The 27,988-nt window shown below is 36.6% G+C and overlaps 1 protein-coding gene across 3 annotated transcripts in view; it reads right to left on the bottom strand.

Moving 5' to 3' along the window:
* The window catches only part of GABRA5 (gamma-aminobutyric acid type A receptor subunit alpha5), an 89,238-nt gene that overhangs the window by 27,085 nt on the left and 34,165 nt on the right, over positions 1 to 27,988 (bottom strand). For all 3 annotated transcript variants that reach the window (XM_032175235.2, XM_032175236.2, XM_032175237.2), the window contains exon 7: positions 13,398 to 13,480. In XM_032175235.2, coding sequence (XP_032031126.1) covers positions 13,398 to 13,480 — 83 coding nt within the window. The remainder of the gene's footprint in view (positions 1 to 13,397; positions 13,481 to 27,988) is intronic.

Genomic DNA, 27,988 nt, shown 5'->3' with positions numbered 1-27,988 from the left:
TCCTGAGTCTCTAGAAGCTGGGGATGATGAATGCAACAGCAGGCATAATTCATGTGTCTGAATGGAATAGTAGCTCACTCCAGTGAAATTCACCCCTCATTTCCTGAAATTCTCTCCACTGGATGACTACCAAAGAAGCTTCCAGTTCTAATTTAGTACATATTTTCGTGAATCCAGATGTCATCTCATGGCTTAAGTTAATATTTAATGAATCACTCCACAAATAAAATGAATGACATAATCTAAATATATTTTTTTCCTAAATAGTCTTGTTGTGTTTAAGTATTTGCTTCCGAATGGACACCATGCCATTATCTTTAAGGAATTTCCTTATGGACCAAGAAACATATTTTTGTAAGCTGAGACTAATTTCAAGATTTGCTGGAATTCTTGAGAGTAGAGATAGCAATAACAGAAATGTCTGTTAATTCAGTTCTGCATTAGAGAAACTAGAGCATGTGGCTCATTAGAATAATGACACATATTGCATTCCTTTGTCTCCTAATAGCAGAGAACTGTTGAATTGAGTAATTTGAAACTCATTATACTATCACATTTAGCCTCTGCATACTCAAATGCCAACGGTATAAGTGAACAAGTTGGCCAAGCATCTATTTTTAGTAAATCTAAAAGATGAAAGACAAGTAAGAAAAAAACTTCGTTGAATAGCAATTCTTCTCTTAAAATTATCATGTGCTGAGCTGAAATCATATAACAAGGAAAGGTGAAGTGTGTACAGTTTTCTAGCTCTTGGTCAACAGTATACACACAATACATGACATATGAATAAAATCATTCTTATTGTTTTTCATAGTAATAATATTAACAGTAAATATAAATGAATGATCAACCTCTGAAGCAAATCAAATCAATCTTAATAGCAGGCAAATAGGCTGGGCACAGTGGTGCACACCTGTAATCCCAGCACTCTGAGAGGCCGAGGTGGGCGGATCACGAGGTCAGGAGTTCAAGACCAGGCTGCCCAACATAGTGAAACCCCAACTCTACTAAAAATACAAAAAAAAAAATTAGCTGGGCATGGTTGTGGGCACCTGTAATCCCAGCTAGTTGGGAGGCTGAGGCAGGAGAATCCCTTGAACCCGAGAGGGGGAGGTTGCAGTGAGCAGAGATTGTGCCATTTCACTCCAGCCAGGGTGAGAGTGTGAGACTCTGTCTCAAAAAAGAAAAAAAACATAGCAGGCAGATAAAGATAAATTTGACATATGAGTTCAAAATTCCTACTGAGTTCAAGGAGCACTTCTATTGCTCTTACTTCTTATATATAATATGAATCTTATTTTATTTGATTGAATATAGAAAGTGAAGAGTTTTCATTGAATGAGTATTTTAGCTTTGAGTGTGATAAATGATTTAACTGCAGTTTGTTTGTTGTTAAATATGATAATTTAGGAAATAATCAGGTCATCATGTAGTTTTCTTTACCAAAACTTACTTATGTGCTACCTGCCCTGCTCACCAGTAGCATTACATCTGGGCATCACGTTGACTTGAACATAACCAATGATCAAAAAGATAATCATCTTTGACTTAGAGTGTTTTATTTTTGATCACATCAAAAGCATAATTTTCATATACAAAGAGTGGCATAATTTAAAGTTGTACAACTCCCCTTCCTCTGAGGATGTAAACAAGTAATTTTCTTTCAAAGACATCAATCAGTGATTCCCAAATGAAATGCCTCAGGGATCTTCAGAGGGTCCTTTGTTCCAAGTAATGATGTCCCCAGCCACCCCATGGAAGCAAATGATTTAAATAAATCCCAGAGATAGCCCTTTCCATTATACTGGCCCCCTCAAATAAAGATATATCTTAATCTCTGTATATATCTAAAGATCATAGTTTGAAAAAGTTGAATTATTTCCATCTAACCTAACTTTTGGCTCATCACATATAATTCCTCTTCTAATTCCAAAAATCTCTTTGGAATGATGGAAGTAATATAAAATGAATTCTTGAAATCAAAACATTTTCTGCATCCAGGAATGGCAGAATGTCTGCTATTAGGTAACATCCATTATCTCTAGATGTCAGATGAAAAACTACTCCCTGAAAGCCCCAGAGCGACACAAAGACAAGCAGAAATGGACAGGAGTTGCCACTTAGAGGAAGGAAGGGCTTTTCACTTAAGAAGCTGTGGGTCAGCCCTGCAAGGCAACTGATGCTCAGATAGGACCCCCCCGTCTCCCTTGTTTGAGGAACCTAAAGAAGAGGCTGGAACTATCAAAGCAGCAGCTGGAGAGTGAGGTGCAAAATCCTAGAAGGAAAAGAGCCACAAGGGAGGCCCACAGTGATGTATACAGATGTACATAATCTCTCCCCAGATCTCTAACTCACCCCTCAATTATGCATATGCATGTGGGGAGCATAAGCCTATACCAGCCCAACTCCAGCGCGAGAACCACCTGTGTTTCAGGGCTTGCCTGCCACAGGAAAGACAGAGCTGGGAGTTCACACTCAGCCAAGTTAACTGGCTTAAAAACAAATAAATAAAAATGAACACTTTAAATTTAACAGAATCCCGAGCCTGTACAATATAACCATAAAATATCCAGGAGACAATTCAAAATTATTATACGTAAAAGAAACAGAAAAAGAGGACCTGTGCTCAAGAGAAAATGCAATCAGTGCAGACTAATCCCAATAGGATTCAGATGATGGATTTAGCATTTAAGAATTTCAAAGTAGCTATTATAAATATGCTTAAGAATACAAAAGAGAATATGTAATGCTTTATAACAAAAAATTTCTGTAATAAAAAACTAACAGTAAATCCTAGTAGAGAAATTGAAACTTTAAAAGAATCCAATACAAATGCTAAACCTGATACATATTGTATACTGAATAGCGAATTTATTGTTTAGGCTTAAGAACAGATTGGAAATGACTGAAGAAAGAGTCAGTGAACTTGAGGCACTAAATATAAATTATCCAATATAAAAAATATAGAGGGAAGACAATGGTTAAAAACATGAACACACCCCTAGTGATCCATGGGATTATACGAAAAGGTATAGTACATGTAATTAAAACCTCAGATAAAAAAGAGAAAATGAGACAGAAAAAAAAATTAGAAGAAATAATGGTCAAAATGCCTCAAATTTCGTGAAAGACAAATTTAGTCAAGAGGCTAAGTAAACCACAAGAAGTATAAATTAAAATGAAAACAAATCTAGGCAGATTGCCACTTTCAGAAAGATGAAAATGCATTTTCCTCTATTCCTCCCACTAAAAATAAATATCATACATTTATACTTATAAATAAAAGTGCATATTATACATAAAATAAATGTAGGAAAAAGATGAATGGTAGAAAGAAGCAGGCAGATAGGTCTTGGGACTGAAGGGATGGCGTAGTGGTGACTCTCTGGTTTTCTTCCTGTCTTACACATCCCAGGTTTGGAACTAAAGAAGCTGGCAATTTGGAAACACCAATGGGCACAGACAAACGAAAACTGATGCCTGTGCAGTCTAGTCACAGGACCAGAAAGGGTGCAACCTAGTAGGACAAGAAACTTTTAGACATTGGCCACTGTACTCCAACCAAGCATCCCAGAAATAAACGTGGCCCTACCCTATTCCAGGCTAGCAAATGCTGAACAGACAGCTAAGACTTCTGCCCTCACCAGGTGCCCAACCCACTGATGGAGTTACACCAGAGAAGGCCACATAGTAAGGGGGCCAGGACATTCATTCCTGCCAAGCTGCAATGAGGCCCATCCCCTAATGGTAATAAAAGCCATGTGGGAAGCCTGGAGTTTCATCTAAACCAGCAGGGGCAACTCCCTCCTGCTATTTATGGGAGTCATGTCAGAGGATTAGCAGATGTTCCCAACTTTCTCCACCACTTGGCAGTAATGAGGCCATGCATATGGTGTCAGTGAAAGCTATGTGGAAAGTGACAAGTCACCTCAGCTCCTCCCATCTAGGGAACTATCAGTAGAGGTCTAGCATGGATCTGGAAGTCTTGTACACACTAGCATTAACAAGGAATCCCAGGAACTCTTGTATCAATAGAGGCTAAGCTGGAACCTGATTTCTACCCTGACCCAGTGGTAATGAGGCTGTACTGCACCTTCCCCTGACAAAGCAGTGAGAAAAAAAAAAAAAAAAAGCCTTGTATTATAATATACAAAATATCCAGGTTATGATAGAAAATTGTTCGTCAAACCAAGAATGAGGGAGATGAAACGCAATAAAAATAAATCAATAGATGCCAAAGCAGAGATGACAGAGATCAGAATTACTGGACAGAGGCGTTTTTAAAGCAGCCATTGTAAAACGATGCAACGACCAAGTACAAACATGCTGGTAACAAACTTAAAAAACTGAAAGTCTCAACACAGAACAGAAGCTATAGAAAAATAAAAAAAAAATGGAAGTTTTAGAATTAAAAAATAAAATATCCATGATAAAAAGTTCCTTAGAGGAACAAAATAAGATGGAGGGGAAAAAGGAAAGAATCAGTGAATTGAAGAGACAACGACAGAAATTGTCCAATCTGTAAAACAGAAAGAAAGTAGATGAAAATGAGAGTGTAACAAAAGAGCTGAGATCCATGTCTTGGAGGTCAGGGAAGAACAGAAACAGGCTGGGCCAGAAAGAGTGTTCAAAGAATTAATTCACAAAACTTCCCAAACTTGACCAAAACCTACAGAAACAAGCAAGCACACCAGAAAGGTTATTGGTGTAGACCAATAAACCTATAAATATCATATGCCTACACCAATAAGCATCATAGTCAAACTTCTGAACACTAAAAACAAAGGAAAAAAAAGTCTTTAAGGTAACAAGACAGAAATGAGACCTTACCTATAAAGAAAAAAAATTTGAAAGACAGATTTCTCATCAGAAACCTGGAGGCAAGAAGGAAGTGGCACATTTTTCAAGTGCCAAAAGAACTGTCAAAGCTTAATCCCATATCCAGTGAAATATCCTTCAGTAATCAAGGGCAGAAGTCAAGACATTCTTAGATGAATAAAAACTAAGAGAACTTATTGCCAGCACACCTACCCTGAAATAATGGCTAGAGAAAGTTTGCTTAACAGAAAGATAACCATAAAAGAATAAATCTTGGAACACTGAGAAGGAAAAAAGAACACAGTAAGTAAAAATATCGATAAATATAATAAAATTTCCTTTGTCTATTGAGTTTTCAAAATTAGGTTTGATGGTTCAAGCAAAAAATGCAACACTCTCTGATGTAGTTCAAGATGTATGTAGAGGAAATATTTAAGGCAACTGTGTTATGATTAGGGAAAGGTAAAGGGATGAAAAGGGAGGTAAGGTTTTCATATTTCACTTGAACTGGCAAAATGAGTATACAGCAGACAGTGATAAATTTTGTATATATAAAGTAATACTGGCCAGGCACAGTGGCTCATGCCTATAATCCCAGAACTTTGGGAAGCTGAGTCTAGAGGATTGCATGAGGCAAAGAGTTTGAGGCTGCAGTGTGCTATGATCACCCCATTGCACTCCAGCCTGGGCAACAAAGCAAGACCCTGTCTCTTTAATTAATTAATTAATTAATAAAGTAACACCTAGAAGAACCACTGAAAAAGCTATACAGCAATGTACACATGATAACATTATAAATAAATCAAAATGCAATAGTAAAAAATGTCCACAGTAAGACAGAAAAAAGAAAACAAAGAAATAAAAACACAGAAAAAGCAGAAAGCCAAAGAAATGGCAGACTTAAACCTTAACATTTCAATAGTTACATTAAATATAAAGAGTGTAAATATATCAATTAAAAGATAAAGATTGGGAAAGTAAATTTAAAAATCTGAGCTATGCTATTTATAAGAAACTCACTTTTTATATAATGATATAGAGAGGCTGAAAGTAAAAACATGAAAAAATATTTATCATTCAAATATTAATCAAAAGAAAGCAAGACTGGCCACATTGATATCAAGTTATGTGGACTTCAAAGCAGAGAAAAATTTCCAGAGACAGAGAGAAACACTAAATAGTGAAGACAAACAATTATATATGTGTACGCACCAAATAACACAGCTAAAAAATATGTGTAACAAAAATTGATTTACTTGAAAGAGGAAATAGGCAAATAGACAATTATAGCTGAAGATTTCAGTGCCCCTTTATTAACAACTGATCCACAACAATGAGAGAGAAAATCATCAAGGATAGAGGTGAAGTCAGCACCATCATAATCAAGATAATCTAATCAAAATTTGTAGACAATCCACCCAGCAACCACAAAATACACATACTTTTCAGATGTTCACAGAATAAATATCAAGTAGGCCATATTGTGCATAAAACAATCCTCACAAATTTAAAAGAATTGTAATTATACAGAGGGCATTCTCTGGATACGGTGGAATTAAACTAGAAGTCAATGACAGAAAGATAACAGAAAAATCTATAAACAGTTGGAAACTGAATAACATATATCTAAACAATACGTGGGTCAAAGGGAAAGTCTTAAGGGAAATTTAGAAATACATTTAATGGAATGAAAGGAAAATACAATGACTAAAAATTTGAGCAAAACAGCTAAGGTAGTGCTATAGAAATATTTATAGCATTAAATGAGTACACTAGAAGGGAAAAAAGTCTCAAATCAATAACCTAAGTTCCCACCTTGAGAATCTACAAAAAAGAAATGCGAACTAAATGCAAAGCAAGCAAAAGAAAGAAAATAAAAAGATGAAAGCAGAAATCAGTGAAATAAAAAATAGAAAAGCAATAGAGAAATCAATGAAACAAAGAGCTACAAACAATAAGAAGATCAATAAAATTGACAAACCTCTACCAATCTTGCTGAGAGAGTAACACAAATTACCAACGTCAGAAATCAGAGATATCACTACAGACACTGCAGACATCAAGACAGTAGTATAACAGCTATGAACAACTCTACACAAATTTAATATAACTTAAATAAAATAAACCAATTTCTCAAAAAACACAATTTACCCAAACTCATCTAATAAGAAGTACATAATTCAAATAGTCTTAAATACTAAGAAAATTTAAATCATAAATATCTCCCTAAACAGTTACCTTCAAGCCCTGGTGATTTCAGTGAAGAATTGTAACAAACATCTTAAATAATCAACACCTATTCTATACAGTATTTTCTAGAAAATAAAAAAGGTGGGAATACTTCCCACTTTATGAAGCCAAGATTACCCTGGCACCAAAACAAAAGATATTATAAAAAATGAATATATATGCAAAAACTCATTTGCAAAATATTATCAAATTGAATTCAACGATACATAAAAATAATTATATGTGATAACCAAATAGAGTTTATTCCAGGGCTGCAAGGCAGGAATGTAACCCACCATTTTAACTGGCTAAAGAAAACTCACATGATTATATCAGCTGATGCAGAAAACACAGAAAGACATTTTTTCTGAGGGCTGTCTGAGAAACTGGTTTCAGTCTTGCTTGTCTCTGAGTGCTAGTGGGATCCAGCAGACCCTAGATGCCTACGAGCTGCTTAGAATAAAGAAAGTGAGTTTGACTAGCACCAAGGTTGGAGAGGCCCCCAGAATCTCTGGTAAAGGTGGATTGGTGAAGGTCTTTCCCTGTACAATGCCAGTTTATGAAGATAGGGAGAGGTGAATGTTTTATTTAATATGCACACCAAATACAGAATATAAAGAAATGAGGAACAGGGATATATGTTTGATAAAATGAAACAAGACAAATCTTCAGAAACTGATCCTAATGAAATGGAGTTATATAATTTATCTGACAGAGAATTCAAAATAACCATCATAAAGATACTTACTGAAAACAATATATGAACAAAGTGAATTTTCAATAAAAACACAGAAAGTATTTTTAAATTACCAGAAGGAAATCATGGAGTTAAAGAATACAATAACAGAATTGAAAAATTCCTCAGAGGGATTCAACAGCAGACTAGATCAATTAGAAGGAAAGATCAATGAATTTGAAGATAGGCCACTGGAAATTATTCAGTCAGAGGAGCAAAAAGAAGAATGAAGAAGAGAAAAGAAAGCTTAAGAGACTTATGGGACACCAACAAGTGACTAATATGTATACTGAGTTTCAAAAGGAGAGGAGAGAGAGAGAGAACAATAACAACAACAACAAAAGCTTATTTAAAGAAATAATGGCTGAAAATTTTCAAACCTGGGAAAGAAAATGGAGAAATAGATCTAGGAAGTACACAGGATTCCAAATAAGGCAAACCCAGAGAAATCCACACCAAGACACATTATAAACAAATTATCAAAAGTCAAAGACAGAGAATTTTCAAAGCTGCCAGAAAGAAGCCACTTGTTATAAATACTCATGTCATAAGATTATGAATGGATTTTTTTCATCAGAAATCCTGCAGGACAGCAGCGAATGATAAAACATATTCAAAGTGCTGAAAAAAAAGTATACCTGGCATAACTCTCCTTCAAAAATGAAAGCAAGACAAAAACTTCTCCAGAAAAACAAAAGCAGAAAGTATACAAAACCACTAGACCTGACTTGCAAGAAATACTAAAGAGAGTTTTTCAAGTTGAAAGAATGCTAAATAGCAACACAATAGCATGAGAAAGTATAAAACTTGTTGGGAAAGGTAAATACACAGACAAATAAAGAATACTGTATTATTGTAACAATGATAAATGTCACTTTTAATTCTCATATAAAAGTCAAAAGGCAAAAGTATTAGAAATAATTATAACTAAAAATGTTAATGATGCACAATGTAAATGGATGTAAATAAGTGTGTGGGAAATAGTAGTAAATCTGTAGTCTTTACATGCAATTGATGTTAAGATATTATCATAAGATAGACTGTTATACATTTAAGATATTTTATGTAAGCTACACAGTAACCACGAAGATAATAACTATAGAAGTTACAGCAAAGAAGAGAAAGAAATCAAAGCATATCAATACAAAAAATTAATGAAGCACAAAGACAGCAGGAGAGTTAAAGAGGAGCAATAGAAATAAAAGACAAATAGAAACAATTACCGAAATGCCAATAGTGAATCCTTCCCAATCAGTATTTACTTTAAATGTAAATGAATTAAACTCCTCAATCAAAAGACACAAGAGAGTTTGAATGGATAAGAAAATAAGATCCAATTCTATTTTTTGTGTTTTATCGTTCTTGAGACAGGGTGTTACACTATTGCCCAGGCTGGAGTGCAGTGAGATAAATATGGCTCACCTCAGCCTCTGCCTCCTAGGTTCAGGTGATCCTTCTGCCTCAGCCTCCCAAGTATCTGTGACTACAGGCATCCACCACCATGTCCAGCTAATTTAAAACATTTTTTTTTTTTTTGTAGAGATGGTGTTTTCCCACGTTGCCCAGGCTGGTCTTGAACTCCTGGGCTCAAGCAATCCACTCACCTCAGCCTCCCAAAGTACTGGGATTCCACAACTCTATTTTGTCTACAAGAAACTCACAGTAGATTTAAGGACACACATAGACTGAAAATGAAGGGATGGAAAAGGATATCTCATGATAAAGGGCCATGAAAAGAGAGCAGGGGTGACTACATTTACATAAGACAAAATAAATTTAAGTTAAAAACTGTCACAAGAGATAAAGAAGAACAATATATAATGATAAAAAGATTGATTCACCAGAGAGATATAACAAGTATAAGTAAATACGCACCCAACGTAAGAACAACTGAAAATATAATGCAAACATTGACAGAATTGAAGAGAGAAACAGCAGTGCAGTAATAGCAGGAGATTTCAATACCTCTCTCTCAGTTATGGATAAAACAACCAGACAGAACGTCAACAAGGAGGTACAGTGGGCTGGAACAACACCAGACATACACAAAACATTTCACCTGCAGCAGAATACACATTCTTCTAAAGCACACACAGAACATTCACATTTTATGTCACAAAACAAATGTAATAAATTTAAGAAGACAGAAATTTCCTCCCACATGGAATGAAACCAGAAATCAACAGCAGAAGAAAAACTAGAAAATTCATACATATGTGGAAATTAAACAACACACATTTGTACAACCAATGGGCCAAAGAAGAAATCAAAGGGGAACTTAGAAGATACCTTGAAACAGATAAAAATGAAAATGCAGCATATCAAAACTTATGGCATATAAGAAAAGCAGCACCAAGAGGAAAATTTATAAACAACCTAACTCCTCAAGGAATAGAAAAAGAAGCACAAACTAAGTCTAAATGTAGTAGAAGGAGGAAAATAATAAATATTAGAGCAGAAATAAACAAAGTAGGGAATCTAAAAACAATAAAAAAGAATCAGAGAATCAGCAGAGTTTGTCCCTTGAAAAAAAATAAAACTGACAAACTTTTATGTAGACTAGGAAAAAAAGAAAAGTCAAATAAATTGGAAATAAAAGGAGACATTGCAACTGATGCCACAGAAATAAAAAGATTTGTAAAAGACAACAATGAACAATTATATGCCAATAAAATGGATAATCTAGAAGAAATGGGTAAATTCCTAGATACACATAACCTACTAAGACTGAATCACGAAGAAACAGGAAGTCTAAATAGATCAATAACTAGTAAAGAAGTTGAATCTATAATCAAAAACCTCCCAACAAAGAAAAGCCCAGGACTAGATAGTTCACTAGTGAATTCTACCAAACATTTAAGGAAGAATTAATGCCAATCCTTCACAAACTCTTCAAAAAAACTAAAGAAGAACAAAGACTCAAACTCATGAGTCCTGCATTACTCTCATATGAAAAGCTGTCAAAAATATTCCAAGAAAAGAAAATAAGAGGCCAATGTCCTTGATGAATATAGATGCCAAACGCCTCAATAAAGTGTCAACAAACTGAATTCAGCAGCACATTAAGAGATTCATATCCAAGCGGAATTTATCTCTGGGATGCAAAGAAAGTCCAACACACGAAAATCAATTAATGTAATACATCATATTAAGAGAATGAAGAACAAAAACCATTTGATCATCTCAGTAGATGCAGAAAAAGTGTTTGACAAAATTCCACATCCTTTCATGATAAAAATTCTCTATACACAAGGAATAGCAGAAAATTACCTCAATATGATAAATGCCACATATGAAAATCCCACAGTGAATTGCATACTCAATGGTGAAAAACTGACAACTTTTTCTCTAGCATCAGGGACAAGGCAAAGATGCCCACCCACCCTTACCACCTCTATTCAGTATAATACTTTACGACCTAGCCAGAACGATTCAACAAGAAAAGGAAATAAAAGGCATCCGAATCATAAAGGAAAAAGTGAAACTCTCCCTGTCTATAGATGACATGATCTTACATACAGAAAACCCTAAAAACTCTACCAAAAGACTTTTAGAACTTATCAATAAATTCATTAAAGTTTCACAATACAAAATCAACATGAAAAATTAGTTCCATTTCTATATATTAACAATGAACTATCTGAAAAAGAAATTAGAAAAACAATCTCACTTATTATAACATCAAAAAGAACAAAATACTTATTAAACTTAACCAAGGAGGTGAAAAATCTATACACTGAAAACCACAAAATAGTGATGAAATAAATTAAAGAAAACACAAGCAAATGGAAAGACACCACTCATTCACGGATGAAAAACTTAATATTATTAAAATGTCCACAAGTGATCTTTAGATTCAATACAATGCCCATCAAAATTCCAGCAGCAGTTTTTACAGAAATAGGAAAAACAATGTTTAAAATCATATGAAATAACAAAAACCCCCAAATATCCAAAACAATCTTGAGAAAAAAGAGAGCTGGAGGCATTACATGTCCTGATTACAAAATATGTTACAAAGCTACAGCAATTAAAACAGTATGGCATGGGCATAAAGACAGACATAGAGACCAATGGAACAAAATAGAAGGTCCAGAAATCAATCTATGCATATACAGTCAACTGATCTTTGACAAGAGTGCCAAGAATATAAAAATGAGGAAAAGATAGTCTCTTCAACAAGTGGTGTTTCTTTTCAAAGAGGAAAGGAAAATCACTGAAACAATAAGTGTAAAAAAATTAATACTTGGAGAAATAAATATTTCAGGAATATTTTTAAACATTCTAATTGTCACAGTAAGGAAAATGGATTATATTTTCCAGTAAGACATAGAACTTTTCAACTTGGATATATAATGAAACAGGAAACAGAAAAAAAAAAGAGTAGAAAAATATCCCAGGCAAGAATTAAAGAAGAAACTGGTGTGGCAATATTAATATTTGACAAAACTTAGTTCTATAGGCATTACATGGTGAAAGAGAGATGATTTATAGTGATGAGACACGCATCCTGTCAAGAAGCTATAAATACAATGAACTTTTATGGTAATGATGATGATGGGCATTTACTGAACACTTTAACTGGTGTTACTCTGCCAGTTTCAAACATATTATAACAGCCCTCATCTATTTCACAAATGAGGAAAGAGGCTCACACAGTCTAATTAATTTGCCCACAATTACTCAGCAGAGGAGTAGGATAGCCAGGATTCAAACCCACATAGTTTTCATGCTTCATCTCAACGAGAACATTCTGCTTTCAAAGTGAAAACTTCATATAGCATGTGCACAAGTGAAGAGTAAAAAGAAAGATGGAAACTAGATCAGTTTCAAGTCTGCTCCAAATATCTCACATGTAGGGATGATGCTGAAACAATAAGTGTAACAAAATTTAATACTTGGAGAAATAAATATTTCAAGAATATTTTTAAACATTCTAATTGTCACAGTAAAGAAAATGGATTACATTTTCCCGTAAGACACAGAACTTTTCAACTGTCTCAACTGTCAATTCCTCTGTCTAGAATGGCTGGAATCCAGGAATTCCTATTAGAATTGTGTAAGTGTATACCTACAGTATTGTGATATGAATAATTTATTTGTTCAAGCAACACATATTTCCCAAAACGCTGAGGGTTCTGGGTGAGCACTGACTGTGAACACGACAGATGAGGCTATTGCTCTTATGGAACATTCTAGAAGAAGTGAGTCAACACAGCAATGATTGCAGCACAATGAAAAATATCACTGGCTGAGTACCGGGTACTGGTCACCTTTGACAAGGTGACCTGTAATCTGATATGCAAAAACAAAAAAGAAACTGTCTGGTGGAGATCTGAGAAGAAACACCCCCAGAGGGGCACATTCCAGATTGTTCAGTGATGTCACTGGCATTGTCATAGTTTATCCTAATCTGTGATGTATGGCAGGTGTTAATGACCTCATTTTACAGACAAGAAAGCTAGTCTGGGGAGAACAAAACAGTCTCCAGGCTTCTTAAACAGACTGCATCCTATTGTGCTTATGTATATGCAGAACCTAAATTCTTCTGAATAAATGTGGAATTGATCCCCAAAGTATATGTCCAAGGCTCTTACTTGTGAAAATAACTTACAGCTGCCAAATTTCAGAGGGCAAGCGTGCGCATCCATCGGGAAGTCCTCAAGCTGCATGGGGCACTCTGCAGAGATGGTCAAGCTGCAAAATAAAAGATTAAGACCTTTCAACGACTCTCTCACTCTAGCTATTCACTGAGCCACCATCGTGTCCCAGAAAGCCATATAAAGTACTTTTAAAAATTAATGTCTTTTATGAGATTATCTGAACTATCCCCACCAAATTACATAAGTTTGTGTTGTAGGTGAATATCATTCAGAAATAAGGCTTAAATCAAATCTATTCAGCAGTTCGGTGGCTTAGGGTGTGTATCTATACATACATTACTACTTGTAAAACAATTTAAGATGCGTTTAAAAGTTATTTATTCTTTGTTTCCTATCCCTTATTGAGCATTATCATAAAGCTATCCTTGACAAGACTGAAAACATACGCATTTTCTAAAACGGCTTATAAGCTCAAAAAATATAAATGTAGAATAAATGCACATATATTCGTGGAATATGGGAAAATACAGAAAAAGTTTAAGTAATACAATTACAAATATCTACTATTTCACTTATAACTTCTTGTGGTACATTTAGCGCAGTTTTCCTACACGCCTAAATTTTGACCGGAACCTGGCTATAACCATTGTGTAATGGGCCAATATGAAAATGTATAGTAAGTGAACCTGTAATATCATAACAATCTTCTGGTACACCCTAATTATTATTTTTTAATCCAGGCCTAGTCTTCCAAATTATAATATCACTGAGCACTACCACTGTCACTGGTAACTACAATAATGATGGTAACAAGAGCTGGCATGTCTGTGCCAGGCAGCCTGTGAGGGATTCTACCTGCATTGACTCATCTCACCCTAACAGCACGGGGAGATCTGGTGCTATGACCATCTCAGTTTACAAAGAAGAAAAGCGAGGTGTGGATATTAAGGAATTTGGGGCCTAGAATGCAGAGCTGCTCAGTGGTGGAGCCATGACAATCACCCAGGCTGCCTGGCCCTGGCTGCAGAGGTCCCTGAAAGGCATACACGGCACAGGCAGGGCTGTGTTCTGTAGGAAGTCAGTGCACTCCCAGAGCCATCACACCGTGGTGTTTTCATTTCTCTACCACCTTTGCCAATTACGAATGATTCTAAATTTTATTAATGAGCCTATCTTCTGTTCGTTAGTTTTTCTTTCCATTATTTAAAATAAATGAAATTACATAAAATGAAAGATGAAGATACAAAACGTTCAACTTTGAGTGCATGTTATAATTCTATTTTTAGAGCAAATAATAATTCAAGGTTACATTAGTGCTATTGTTCATTCCTTGTTATATAAGACTGAATGTCGCTGATTAGCCTAGGGTGAGAATCAAAATGTAAACATCCATTTTTGCTTTTACCACTTCCTTCTGTGAAAATAGATTAACTTTTGCTGTTAAATTGGGCACATAATTCACACGGTAATTGCAGACTGAGTAGTCAATGTACGTATTTTCTGAATGAAACTAAAATACATGTCAGTGGAAGGGAGGTCTGTGTCCATCAAAGATAGGAAATCTTCTGTTGCCACAACTTTTGATGGACGGTTTCCCCAAAGATGGAGTGACTTACAGAGGCCTGTGTGTGTAGATGACCTAGAACACAACACAAAAGTCTCACATTCAGGCAAGGAGAGGATTTTTTTTTTTTTTTTTTTTGAAACAGTCTTGCTCTGTTGCCCAGGCTGGAGTGCAGTAGCGTGATCTTGCCACACCACAATCTCCACCTCCCGGGTTCAAGCAATTCTCCTGCCTCAGCCTCCTGACTAGCTGGGATTATAGGCGCCTGACACCACGCCTGGCTAATTTTTGTATTTTTAGTAGAGATCATGGTTTCACCATGTTGGCCAGGCTGGTCTCAAACTCCTGACCTCAGGTGATCTGCAGGCCTCGACTTCCCAAGGTGCTGGGATTACAGGTGTGAGCCACCGCGCCTGCCTGGGAGAGGATTTTTTAAATGATATTCCACACATATTCACAGAATAAGAAGAGAATTATAAACATCTACCACTTCACTTATGATTTCAACTTCATTTAGCCTGAGTTTTTCTACATGTACATATATCTTCTTTTCATTCTTGGTATATAAAAGTCAGTCTTGTTTATATCTAACATTAGAACAGAAGTACTTCCCCTATCACCAAAATCTTTAAACTAGTTCAACCATTGTGGAAGTCAGTGTGGCGATTCCTCAGGGATCTAGAACTAGAAATACCATTTGACCCATCCATCCCATTACTGGGTATATACCCAAAGGACTATAAATCATGCTGCTATAAAGACACATGCACACGTATGTTTATTGTGGCACTATTCACAATAGCAAAGAGTTGGAACCAACCCAAATGTCCAACAATGATAGACTGGATTAAGAAAATGTGGCACATATACACCATGGAATACTATGCAGCCATAAAAAATGATGAGTTCATGTCCTTTGTAGGGACATGGATGAAATTGGAAAACATCATTCTCAGTAAACTATTGCAAGGACAAAAAACCAAACACCACATGTTCTCACTCATAGGTGGGAATTGAACAATGAGAACACATGGACACAGGAAGGGGAACATCACACTCCAGGGACTGTTGTGGGGTGGGGGGAGGGGGGAGGGACAGCATTAGGAGATATACCTAATGCTAAATGATGAATTAATGGGTGCAGGAAATCAACATGGCACATGGATACATATGTAACAAACCTGCACATTGTGCACATGTACCCTAAAACCCAAAGTATAATAATAAAATAAAATAAAATAAAATAAAATAAAATAAAATAAAATAAATCATGACATTGAAAGGTTAAATATTTGATTCTAGAATGCATGTGTATGTGTGTGTTTCTGTCTGTATGTGTAATTATCAATTAGCTGTTGCTGGACTTTTGTATTATTTGACCTGATAAATAACCTGCAATTGACCTCTTCAATCATAAATTATGAAAAAGGGCTGTTATTAGAGACTATGAAATTGGTAAGGTAAATAAAGAAAAAACACTGGAATTAGGAAAATTAGAACTTTTAAAAAGTCGCCTACAAGGATGGCATTCAGCCAACACAAAGGAAAACAGGTTACTTTATATGGTTGTTAGCAAATTTAAGCAATTTGTCAAGTGATGCAATACTGGAACAGAGAATCTCAACGGGTCAGATGTGCTCTTGAGGACAAAATCACAATGAGCTCAAAATACCTAGAATTTCCTTAAGAAGGAAGACTTTAGTCGGGAAATAGGAAGTATATACAAAGCTATAAGATTAGATACATAGCAATAAATGTGAGGACGAGCACACGAGGAAACAGCACTGCGGGAGTTTAGAGAACACTTCTGATCAGGAGAGGCACGCTTTGCGCTGGCCTGTGGCCTCAGCTCAAACAGGAACACGCGGGGCTCACACGGGGGAGCAGTCTGAGGTGGGGTGGAAGGGAGTGCGTTTCAAGTGACCTGACTGTCTTAGCCCAGCTGTGCTACTGAAGACCTCAACCAGCAGCCCTAGCTCTACTCTTTGAGTCTCCCGACAATGATGCTAACAACCCTATAACCCCATACAGTCTATGCCATCATCAGGGTGGATGTGGAGATGGTTGTCTTCTCTCCAGACACTGCCACGTCTGCCAGTCCCCAGCAGGCACTCAGTTTCCCACTGGGTCTGGAGGCTGCCTAGAAGCCAGTCTATGGGCTGAGTTATTGACAACTTGGAGAGTCCAAGTTACTCCCACCCCCTTGCTCTGTGCTGGCATCCAGCTCCAATCCACCAGGCCATTGCAGGCACCAGACCTGATGTTTCTGTTGCATGCCCTTACTCTCAGAGCAGACCCCAGGGAAACCTCATCCCAAAGGTCCCGTGAGACACTCTGCCAGCTCCTGGTTTGTTCCTCCTCCTTTCCTGGCTAACACTGTGTGTTTATAAAAAGGGACCAGAGCTGTTCCTTCTGCCACGGTGGGCTTCATTCTAGCCATTTGGCACTGAGAACTGCCCACCTTCTGAAAATTACTGCACTGACAATGTTGAAAGATGGCATTCTGACAAGGAATGTACACCAAGGAGCTGGCTTTTAGCATATTGCAGGAGCGTGTGTGTTTGTGTATGTGTGTGTGTGTGTGTGTGTGTGCATGCAGCAAGGGTGGGGGCAGGGAGGGTACACAAACACAGGTGGACAGCATTTAGCTGGATTTAAAAAAAGGACACTTTTAAAGAAAAAATAACTCCAGTAAAAATGTAAAAAAGACAGTTTTTCTACAATTACCATCTCAATAAATGCTATTATGAGAGCCTTGTGACTTCTCCCAATTTTATAGAGCCCCTTAGAATTAGAATTCTAAACCTCAGGAAAGTATACTTCATCTATGATAGTGTCTCTCCTCTAACACATGAATGTATTATTCAGATAAATCTCTCAGTAAGAACTGTTTCAGCCTCAGTCAGGAAATAAATTTAAATTTTCGATCCCTCTAAACATTTCAAAAATGGCCTATGCTTTTATAATACTCAAAAAGTATCTCTCAGTGAAAGAAAGCCTTCTATTCATGGGGATCTTGAAATGTGGAATGCCTTGATGTGGAACCAGCTGCCTCCACACAGAGCTGAGATCAAGGCCCCTGTGGAGTGGGTGACTGTCATAGCACAAGAGAGACAGCTAGGTCACCTGCTTGAAACCCTCACTTTTTCGATAAAGAAAATCAAACCCAAAAGGTTAAGAAACTTGACTGTGGAAAGACTTCACCGAATTACTGGAAGAGCCAGGAATCCAGTATTTTTCCAAAGGTCCAATTTTTGTTTCACTTCCAATTTCTGTTAAGACATTGAAGCATTCACTTATTGAAGCATAATGTCCCATTTTTGACGAACATCTTGATTTTAGGATAAAGCAATGGGATTTTTTTTTTTTTTTTGATGGAGTCTCGCTCTGTCGCTCAGGCTGGAGTGCAATGGCATGATCTTGGCTCACTGCAATCTCCACCTCACAGGTTCAAGCTATTCTCCTGCCCCAGCCTCCAGAGTAGCTGGAATTACAGGCGCCCGCAACCATGCCCACCTAATTTTTGTATTTTTAGTAGAGACAGGATTTCACCATGTTGGCTAGGATGGTCTCAAACCCCTGACCTTGCGATCCACCTGCCTCAGCCTCCCAAAGTGCTGGGATCACAGGTGTGAGCCACCACGCCCAGTCGGGCATTTTTATAATTTAAGATAATTGCTTCGACTTGGATTTATATCATCGTAATTGAGGGCTAAACTCAAGAAAGAGCTCTCTGCTTGGTCAGGAGCAGCTCATGGGTGAAGAGTGCTTTATGATGGGTAAAATGGCCAAATTCTAGAGTAGCTTTGCTATTAACTAATTGTGTGACCTTTGTAAAACTGCCTAACCAATCTGGTCCAGTCTTCTTGTGTGAAAAAAAGAAAAAAAAAATTCTTTTATTCTCTGAAATAGATAATTGATGGGTATAAAAAGGATAAAAAGGCTTTGGCTATTACCAGTTCAATGACAATGAGGTGATTAAAGAAAGTCTCCAAAATTCTAAAATCTTCTTCAAATCGAAGCCTTCCTCATTCTTGTGGAAATCCTGCATCAATGCAGTAGGTGTGACAGTGGCAGGCAAAATGACAGCACTGCAAATATGTCCATGTGCCAATGCACAAAACCCCAAACCTGTGAGTATGCTACCTCACTCAGCAAAAGGGCTTTGCAGATGTGATTTGCTTAAGGATCTTGGGATGGAGAGATAATCCTGGATTCTCCATGTAAGCCCAACACAATCACAAAGGTCCTTCTAAGAGGGAGACAAGAGTGTCAGATTCAGAGAAAGACATGTGATGAGGAAGCAGAGGCCGGGGCAAAGTGGCCAAGAGTCTAAGAATACAAATGTCCTCTAGAAACCGGAAGAGGCAAGAAACAGCCTGTCCCCTAGAGCGTCCAAAAGAAATGCAATCCTGCCAACAGCTTGACTGCAGCCTCCTGGGACCCTTTTTGGAACTACAAGACAACAACTTTATTGTGTTTTAAGCCAAAATTTGTATTTCCTATCGATGCTATGACAAAATGGTGGTCCCCAAAGATGTCCATGTCCTAACTCTTCCTACCTGTCAATATGTTTCCCTTATAGCAAAAAGGACTTTTCAGATTTGGTGAATTTAAAGCTTTAGAGATGGGAGGTTTTCCTGGGTTATCTGGGTGGGACAAATGTCATCATGAGGCCACGTAGAAGAGGAAAATGGGAGTGTCAGAATCAGAGCAGGAAATCTGATGGCAGAAGTGGAAGCAAGAGTGACGCAGGGCCACAAACCAAGGAATCTGGCCCCTCCGGAGGCTGGGAGAAGCAAGGACACAGATTGTCCCCTAGAGAAGCCAGAAGAGAGGCCGCCCTGCCCACAGCTGGATTTCAGACACACAAGACCCATTCCAGACTTCTGGTCTCCAGTGATGTGCGAGAATAAATTTGTGTTGAAAAGCCACTAACTTTGTAGTAATTTGTTAAGCAGCAACAGGAAACTCATACAAGTCTAATGATCAGCAGTTATTGTGCCAAAGAGCAGCCCCATGCATATTTTGAAATCATTTTCACAAAGGTGACAAATAAATTTAGTAATATTAGCCAATTTGTAAGTAGCTCACACCATGTTCACTGCAGTGAAAATTCAGACTTTGATAATGAAATAGACATCTCATGTGAGGCGTCCTAGCTGGGTCGGTTATTGAACAGCGTGCCGTGCCTCAGCTGAAATTACTGGAAACATGACCTCCCTGTGAAGATGCTACCCGTGACTCTCAGGCAATACAGGGAATTTATTTAGGGACACTTGAAATTCAGTATCAACACAGTATCTAAAGATTGATGCTACAGAAAAGAAATAAGGCTTAATTTCATCATGATCTTTGTCTAGTCCTGAGAGGCCTTGTAAAAAACACACCAATGCTTAACTTAGAAAACTTTCTATGTACCAGAGCTGTGCCCATCGGAAAGCCTGCAGGGTTTGGAGATGCAGGGTTTGGCATTCTGCAGCTGGCATGATGGTAGATAATATTCTTCTATTGGGCTGCAGCCTGACTCTGGTGCCTCTGGTGTACTCATAGCTGCAAGTCTGTGCAGGGCTTATTCAGCACGCCAGTAGGGATGCTGCTGGTGGATTTTCACTCTACACCTGAGTCACATCCTTAGCAAGGATGGAAGAGGAGATTCACATCATGCACATGGAGCACAGTTTGTGCTATGAGTGGGGCGTCTTGGAAAGGAAACCCAGCTGTCAGGATTACAGGCCTGTTTCCCTATAACTGACTCAAATCAATATTAGCAAATGAAGAGACACTGATCCAAATAGTCAATTAAAAAGAACTGGCATACATATGCATGCATACAAATGTATACATACATACATATATATTTAATAAGTTACTGATGCTAGCAATACAGGTAGCCTCTTTCTCCTTCAGAAACTTTCCCATGAGCCCTGCCTGATGCCCAAATCCTGTCTGGCTAGACTTTTCACCCCTGTACTGCTGTGCTCATAAAAATAACTCCAAATTTGTTTATTAAAGAAAAGAATGCACAGATGTATTTGTTTTATTATATGCAATCAGTATCATGATGTACCATATGTGTTATTTGTATACCTGTAGTTAGGCATTGCTTGATTTTCTAGGAACCTAACTTCAGCTTACAATAATATTTCAAGGAAAAATGTATTCTGAAGCTCAGTCAACTATATGAAAACCGAACTTTTGGAACAGAAACGTTGATAAGTCAGGATCAGTGTATGCTGGAACCCAAAGGTCACTGCCAGGTTCAGCAATTTCCTCACCTTTTTTTCTGACTGTGACGTGTGTACTGGTCCCATTCTGTGATGGTTGTAGATCCACTGCAGTTGTGTTTGATCCAGACAAGAACTGCAGACCTAGTTTCTTTCAGTGCCTGGCCATTGTGATTGTCCTGGTTCGCCAGCCTCCTAAGGATCTTTACCTCAGCACTAAGCCTGACCCCGTCAAATCCAAAGCAAGATTTTGCCTGTCATAAGAAATAGATGAGACATCAAGTCCTGCTGCGGGGCAAGAATGGGGAGTAGGCAGCAGAGAGCTAGAAGAATAAAGTGTACATCGACCTATTTTATACATAATAGAATTTAAACTTGGTGAAGGGCAAGCTTGTAAAAATCAACTTAGGGTATTACTGAAATTTTAAAGTCTTTCAAATAAGAATACACTAAAATGATCCACGCTTTGGTTTATATTACTGTAGACTTCCTTGCTTTAAAAAAATCTGCTATCGAGATAACAAAGTGTCTCCTTTTTAAAAATAGATCCAAATTATATGGCTTACTTTGAGTTTGAATTACAGATTTCATGAATTATTTTAAGGCTAATGAATTTCTTTTGTATCCCTGCGTGTAGTAAGGAGGTACATGAGACCAACCATCAGAATTATACTGGGCTAAAACTTCTCACTGTGCTTTGCACTATTAGGATCCTCATTCCTCTTTGGCCACTGAAAAAAAGATGTCAGCAATTTCTATTTATGTTGGGAAAACCAGCATAAGTTTGATAATTTTGAGATGTTAGTATATTTCTTATCCAAAAGAGATATAAAGTATACTGATCTATTTTGATTAACATAGCTGTTGCTTTTTTCTAATGCTCATGTTCTTCAGGAGAACATTGTAATAATTGATGAGAAATGGAATTATTTTTGTTTAATTTGTTATGTGCATCTACACACCCCATAATAAATCTTTGCAACAGATCAAATGTAGGAAAACACACATAAGCCTGAATGATGTTTCAAAAATACTACAAAAGAGAAACAGCACAAATCCACAAAAAAGATTCTTTCTCACAATAAAATTCAAAGTTTAATTTTAAGAAATTAAAGCATTTATTTCATCATAAAGCTAGGAAAGAAGAGGCTGGGGAAAGGTATACATAAAGAACAAGGGCTGTAAAGCTCCCACTTATACCAGGAAATCTAAGAGGTCACGTGCATTCCCAGGGCTGGACACATACTAAGAAAATACCTAAAAAGACCCAAATTTTCATGTCTGGCTGACCTTCAAACTCCACACAAGAAGAAAGTGAAGTTATAGCAGTGTTGTAAACTATCTCACTAGGCACTGAAAGAGTGTTTTAACATGCACACCGATCCTATCTGCAAAGACTGAGAGAGGCTTTTATTGTTTTGGTTTTTAAATTGTGGTTTCAGGCATTAAAAATATCTCTGTCAAATCATTAGTTGACCATTGAACTAAGAAAAGAGTGGCCCTGTAGAACAAACAATACAGATTTCACAATATTAGCTCAAAAACTCACCAACCAAGCAAACAACAATAATCACAACAGGCATAAACAAACAAACAAAAGAAATCACTATGGATGTGGGACGATATAACATCCAGAGTCACCACATTATAATAATCAAAATGTCCTGTTTTCAAGAAAAAAAATCAAATACATCAAAGAAACAATGGCCTGTTCAAAGAGAAAAATAAATGAATGAAAACTGTCTCTGAGAACACACAGACATTAGACTTACTAGAAAATGTGTTACATCAACTGTCTTAAATATCAAAGATCTAAAAGAAATAAGAAAATAAAGGAAACCTGGAGAATAATGTCTCAACAAATAGAGAATATAAATAAAAAGAAGTTATAAAAAGAATCAAAAAAAATTCTGGAGGTGAAAAAAAACAACTGAAGTAAAGAATTCACTAGAGGGTTTCAACAGCAGATTGTTCAGGTAGAAGAAAGATTAAGATTCAGCAAATCTGAAGATAAGTCAAATGAAATTATCCATTCTGAGAAGCAGAAAGAAAAAAAAATGAAGAAAAATGAACAGAGTCTAACAGACTAACAAGACACCATCAACAGTATCAAATTATACATAATGGGAGTCCCAGAACAAGAGAAAAAGGAGAAAGGGACAGAAAGCATATTTGAAAAAAATTATGGCTGAAAATGTCCCAAATTGTATGAAGGAAAAGAAACTCAATGAACTTCCAGTAGTATAAATTTAAGAGATCCAGACTGAGATGCATTATAATCAAACTTTCAAAAGCCAAAGATGAAGAAAGAATCTTTAGAGCAGCAAGATAGAAGCAACTTATGCACAAGGGATCCTAAGTAACATAAATAGATGATTTCTGTCAGAAACCATGGAAGCCCAGAGTGAGTGGGAGGAAATACTAAATGTGCTGAAAGAAACAAAAACTTGTCAAACAAGAATTCTATTTCCAACAAAATGATCCTTCAAAATGAAGAAGAAATTACGATATTCCAGATAAACAGCCGCTGAGGGAGCATTCCAAAATCAGTGTACCCTTCATGTTAAAAGCTCTCAACAAACTATGTACTGAAGGAACATACCTTAAAATAATAAGATCCATCTATGACAAATCCACAGTCAACATCATTCTGAATGGGCAAAAGCTGGAAGAATTCTCCTTGAAAATTAGCACAAGACAAAAATGCCCTCTCTCACCACTCTTATTCAATATAGAACTGGAAGTCCTGGCCAGAGCAACCAGGCAAGATAAAGAAATAAAGAGCATCCTAATAGGAAGCGAGGAAGTCAAACTATCCCTGTTTGCAGATGACATGATCCTACATCTAGAAAACCCCACAGTCTCAACCCAAAAGCACCTTCAGCTGATAAATAACTTTAACAAAGTTTCAGGATACAAAATCAACATAAAAAAATCAGCAGCATTCCTACACATCAGGAACAGTCAAGCCAAGAGCCGAATCAGGAATGTAATCCCATTCATGATTACCACAAAAAGAATGAAATACCTAGGAATACAGCTCACCCAGGAGGTGAAAGATCTCTACAATGAGAACTATACAACACTGCTGAAAGAAATCAGAGATAATACAAACAAATGGAAAAACATTCCATGCTCATGGATAGGAAGAATTGATAACACTAAAATGGCCATACTACTGAAAGCAATTTACAGATTCAATGCTATTTCCTATCAACCTACCAATGACATTCTTCACAGCAGTAGAAAAACTATTTTTAAAATTCATATGGAATCAAAAAAGAGCCTGAATAGCCAAGGCAATTCTAAGCAAAAAGAACAAAGCAGGAGACATCATGCTACCCAACTTCAAACTATACTACAGTTGTACAGTAACCAAAACAGCATGGTACTGGTACAAAAATAGCTGCATAGATCAATGGAACAGAACAGAGAGCCCAGAAATAAGGCCACACACCTACAACCATCTGATTTTCAATAAAACTGACAAAAATAAGCAACGGGGAAAGGACTCCTTATAAATGGTGCTGGGATAACTGGTTAGCCATATGCAGAAGATTGAAATTGGACCCCTTTTTTACAACATATACTTAAAAGTATATTAAAGGTGGATTACAGACTTAAAAGTAAAACCCAAAACTATAAAAACCCTAGAAGATAATCTAGGCAATACCATTCTAGACATAGGAATGGGCAATGATTTCATGATGAAGACAGCAAAAGCAATTGCAACAAAAAGCAAAATGAACAAATGGGATCTAATTAAACTAAAGAGCTTCTGCACAGCAAAGGGAACTATCAACAGAGTAGGCAGACAACCTACAGAATGGGAGAAAATATTTGCAAAAGTCTAACATGCATCTGACAAAAGTCTAATATCCAGAATCTATAAGGAACTTAAACAAATTTACAAGAAAAAAAAACGAAACATCCTGTTAAAAAGTGGGCAAAGCACGTGAACAGACACTTTGCAAAAGAAGACATACATGCAGCCAACAAGTATATGAAAAAAAGCTAAATATCACTGATCATTAGAGAAATGCAAATCAAAACTACAATGAAATATCATCTCACACCAGTCAAATGGCTATTACTAAAAGGTCAAAAAATAACAGATGCTGGTGAGGTTGTGGAGAAAGGGGAATGGTTATACAGTGTTGGTGGGAGTGTAAATTAGTTCAACCATTGTGGAAAGTAGTGGGGCAATTCCTCAAAGACCTAGAGGAAGAATATCATTGACCCAGCAATTCTGTTACTGAGTATATACTCAGAAGAATATAAACCAGTCTACTATAAAGACACATGCACACTTACATTCATTACAGCATAATTCACAATACAAAGACAGAGAACCAACCTAAACACCCATCGAAGTTGGAATCGATGAAGAAAATGTGATACATATACACCATGGAATACTATGCAGCCATAAAAAAGAAGGTCATGTCCTTTGTGGGGACATGGATGGAGCTGGAGGCCATTATTCTTAGCAAACTGACACAGCAACAGAAAACCAAATACCACATGTTCTCACTTATAAGTGGGAGCTAAATGATGAGAACACATGGATGCAATGAGGGGAACAGCAAACACTGGGGCCTTCTTGAGGATGGAGGGTGGGACGAGGGAGAGGATCAGGAAAAATAACTATTGGCTACTAGGCTTAATACCAGGGTGACAAAATAATCTATAAACAAACCACTGTGATGCAGTTTATCTATATAACAAATCTGCACATGTACCCCTAAACCTAATATGAAAGTTTTAAAAAAACAAAAATCAATTAATGTAATCCATTACATCAACAGGCTAAACAAGAAAAATCACACGTTCATATTAACAGATGCAGAAAAAGCATTTAACAAAATCTAATACCTGTTCATGATAAAAAACTTTCAGTAAACTGGGAATATAGGGGGACTTCCTCAACTCAATTTTTAAAAAATCTACCATAAACCTACAGCTAACATCGTACTTAATAGTGAGAAATTAAAAGCTTTCTCACTAAGATCAGGAACAAGGCAAGGATGTCTGCTCTCACTACCCTTTCCACATCATACTGAAAGTTCTAGCTAATGTAATAAGACAAGTAAAGGAAGTAAAATTTATACAGATTAAAGAAAAAAAGAAACAAAATTGCTCTTTAGCACAGATGACATGCTCATCTATGTATAAAATCTGAAAGAATCAACAACAGAAAAGTCCTGGAACTAATACATGAATAGAATAAGCTTGCTGATACAAGGTCAATGTATGTAAGTCAATTATTTTATTATATATCAGCAATGAACAAATGAAATTTTAAAGACACAATACAATTTACATTAGCACCCCAAAGTGAAATCTTTAGGTATAAATCTAACAAAATTGGTATATAATATTTAGGGGAAAAACAAGAAAACTCTGATAAAATAAAGAACTAAATGGAGAGAAAGTCCATGTTCTTTCATAGGAATACTCAATATTGTCAAGATTTCAGTTCCTCTCAACTCAATCTACAGATGCTATGCAATGCCAATCAAAATTCAAGCACGTTGTTTTGTGGATATTAACAAACTGATTCTAATATTGATAGGAAGAGGCAAAAGACCCAGAATAGCCATAATGATATTGAGGGAAAAGAACAAAGTCGGAGGACTGACACCACCCAATTCAAGACTTATAAAGCTATAGTAATCAAGACCATGTAGAACTGGTGAAAGAATAGACAACTAGATAAACAGAAGAGAACAGAGTCCAGAAATAGACACCCAAAAATACAGCCAACTGATATTTGACAAAGGAGCAAAAGGCCATGCACTGAAGACGAGACAGTCTTTTCAACAAGTGCTGGACCAAATGGGCATGCACGTGTATAAAGATGAATCTAGACACTAACCTTACACCCTTCACAAGAACTAACTCAAAATGGATCACAGATCTAAATGGTAAATGCAAAACTATAAAACTCCTATAACATAAAAGAAAATCTAAATGACTTTGGGTTTGGTGATGACGTTTTAGATGAGATACCAAACGCACAGTCTGTGAAAGTAAGAATTCATAAGCTGAATTTCATTAAAATTAAACATTTCTGTTCTGTGAAAGACACTGTGAAAAGAATGAAAAGACAAAGACAAGTCACACAGTAGGAGAAAATATTTGCAGAAGGCATATGTGACAAAGGGCTGTTATCCAAAATATTCAAAGAACTCATAAAACTCAATCATAAGAAAACAACCCAATTAAAAAATGATGAAAGACCTTAACAAACATTTTACTAAAAAAGACATACAGATGACAACTAAGCATATGAAAAGATGCTCCACAACATATGTCATCAGAAAAACACAAATTAAATCAACATTGAGATATCACTACACATCTCCTAAAATGGCCGAAATCCAGAACACTCCCAACAGTAAACACTGGAGAGGATGTGGAGCAAGAGAAACTTGCTCACTAACTGCTGACGTGAATGCAAATTGGTTCAGCCACTTTGGAAGGCAGCTTGGCAACTTCTTACAAAACTAAACAAACCCTTACTGTATGATCTAGCAATTGTGCTCTTGGTATTTACCCAAAGAAATTGAAAACTTATGTCTACACAAAAGCCTTCACAAGAATGTTTATACCAACCTTATTTATAACTACCAAAACTCGGAAGCAATCAAGATGTCCTTCCATAGATGAATGGATAAACTATAGTATATGCAGATAACGCAGTGTTATGCCAAGGAAACTTAAATGCATTTTACTAAGTGAGCTGAGCCAGTTTGAAAATATGACACACAGTATGATTCTAACTCTTTGACATTCTGGGAAAAGGCAA

Source organism: Hylobates moloch, unplaced genomic scaffold (genome assembly GCF_009828535.3).
Source record: "Hylobates moloch isolate HMO894 unplaced genomic scaffold, HMol_V3 SCAFFOLD_14, whole genome shotgun sequence".
Taxonomy (NCBI): Eukaryota; Metazoa; Chordata; class Mammalia; order Primates; family Hylobatidae; genus Hylobates; species Hylobates moloch.
This window is presented reverse-complemented; position numbering and strand designations above follow the sequence as displayed.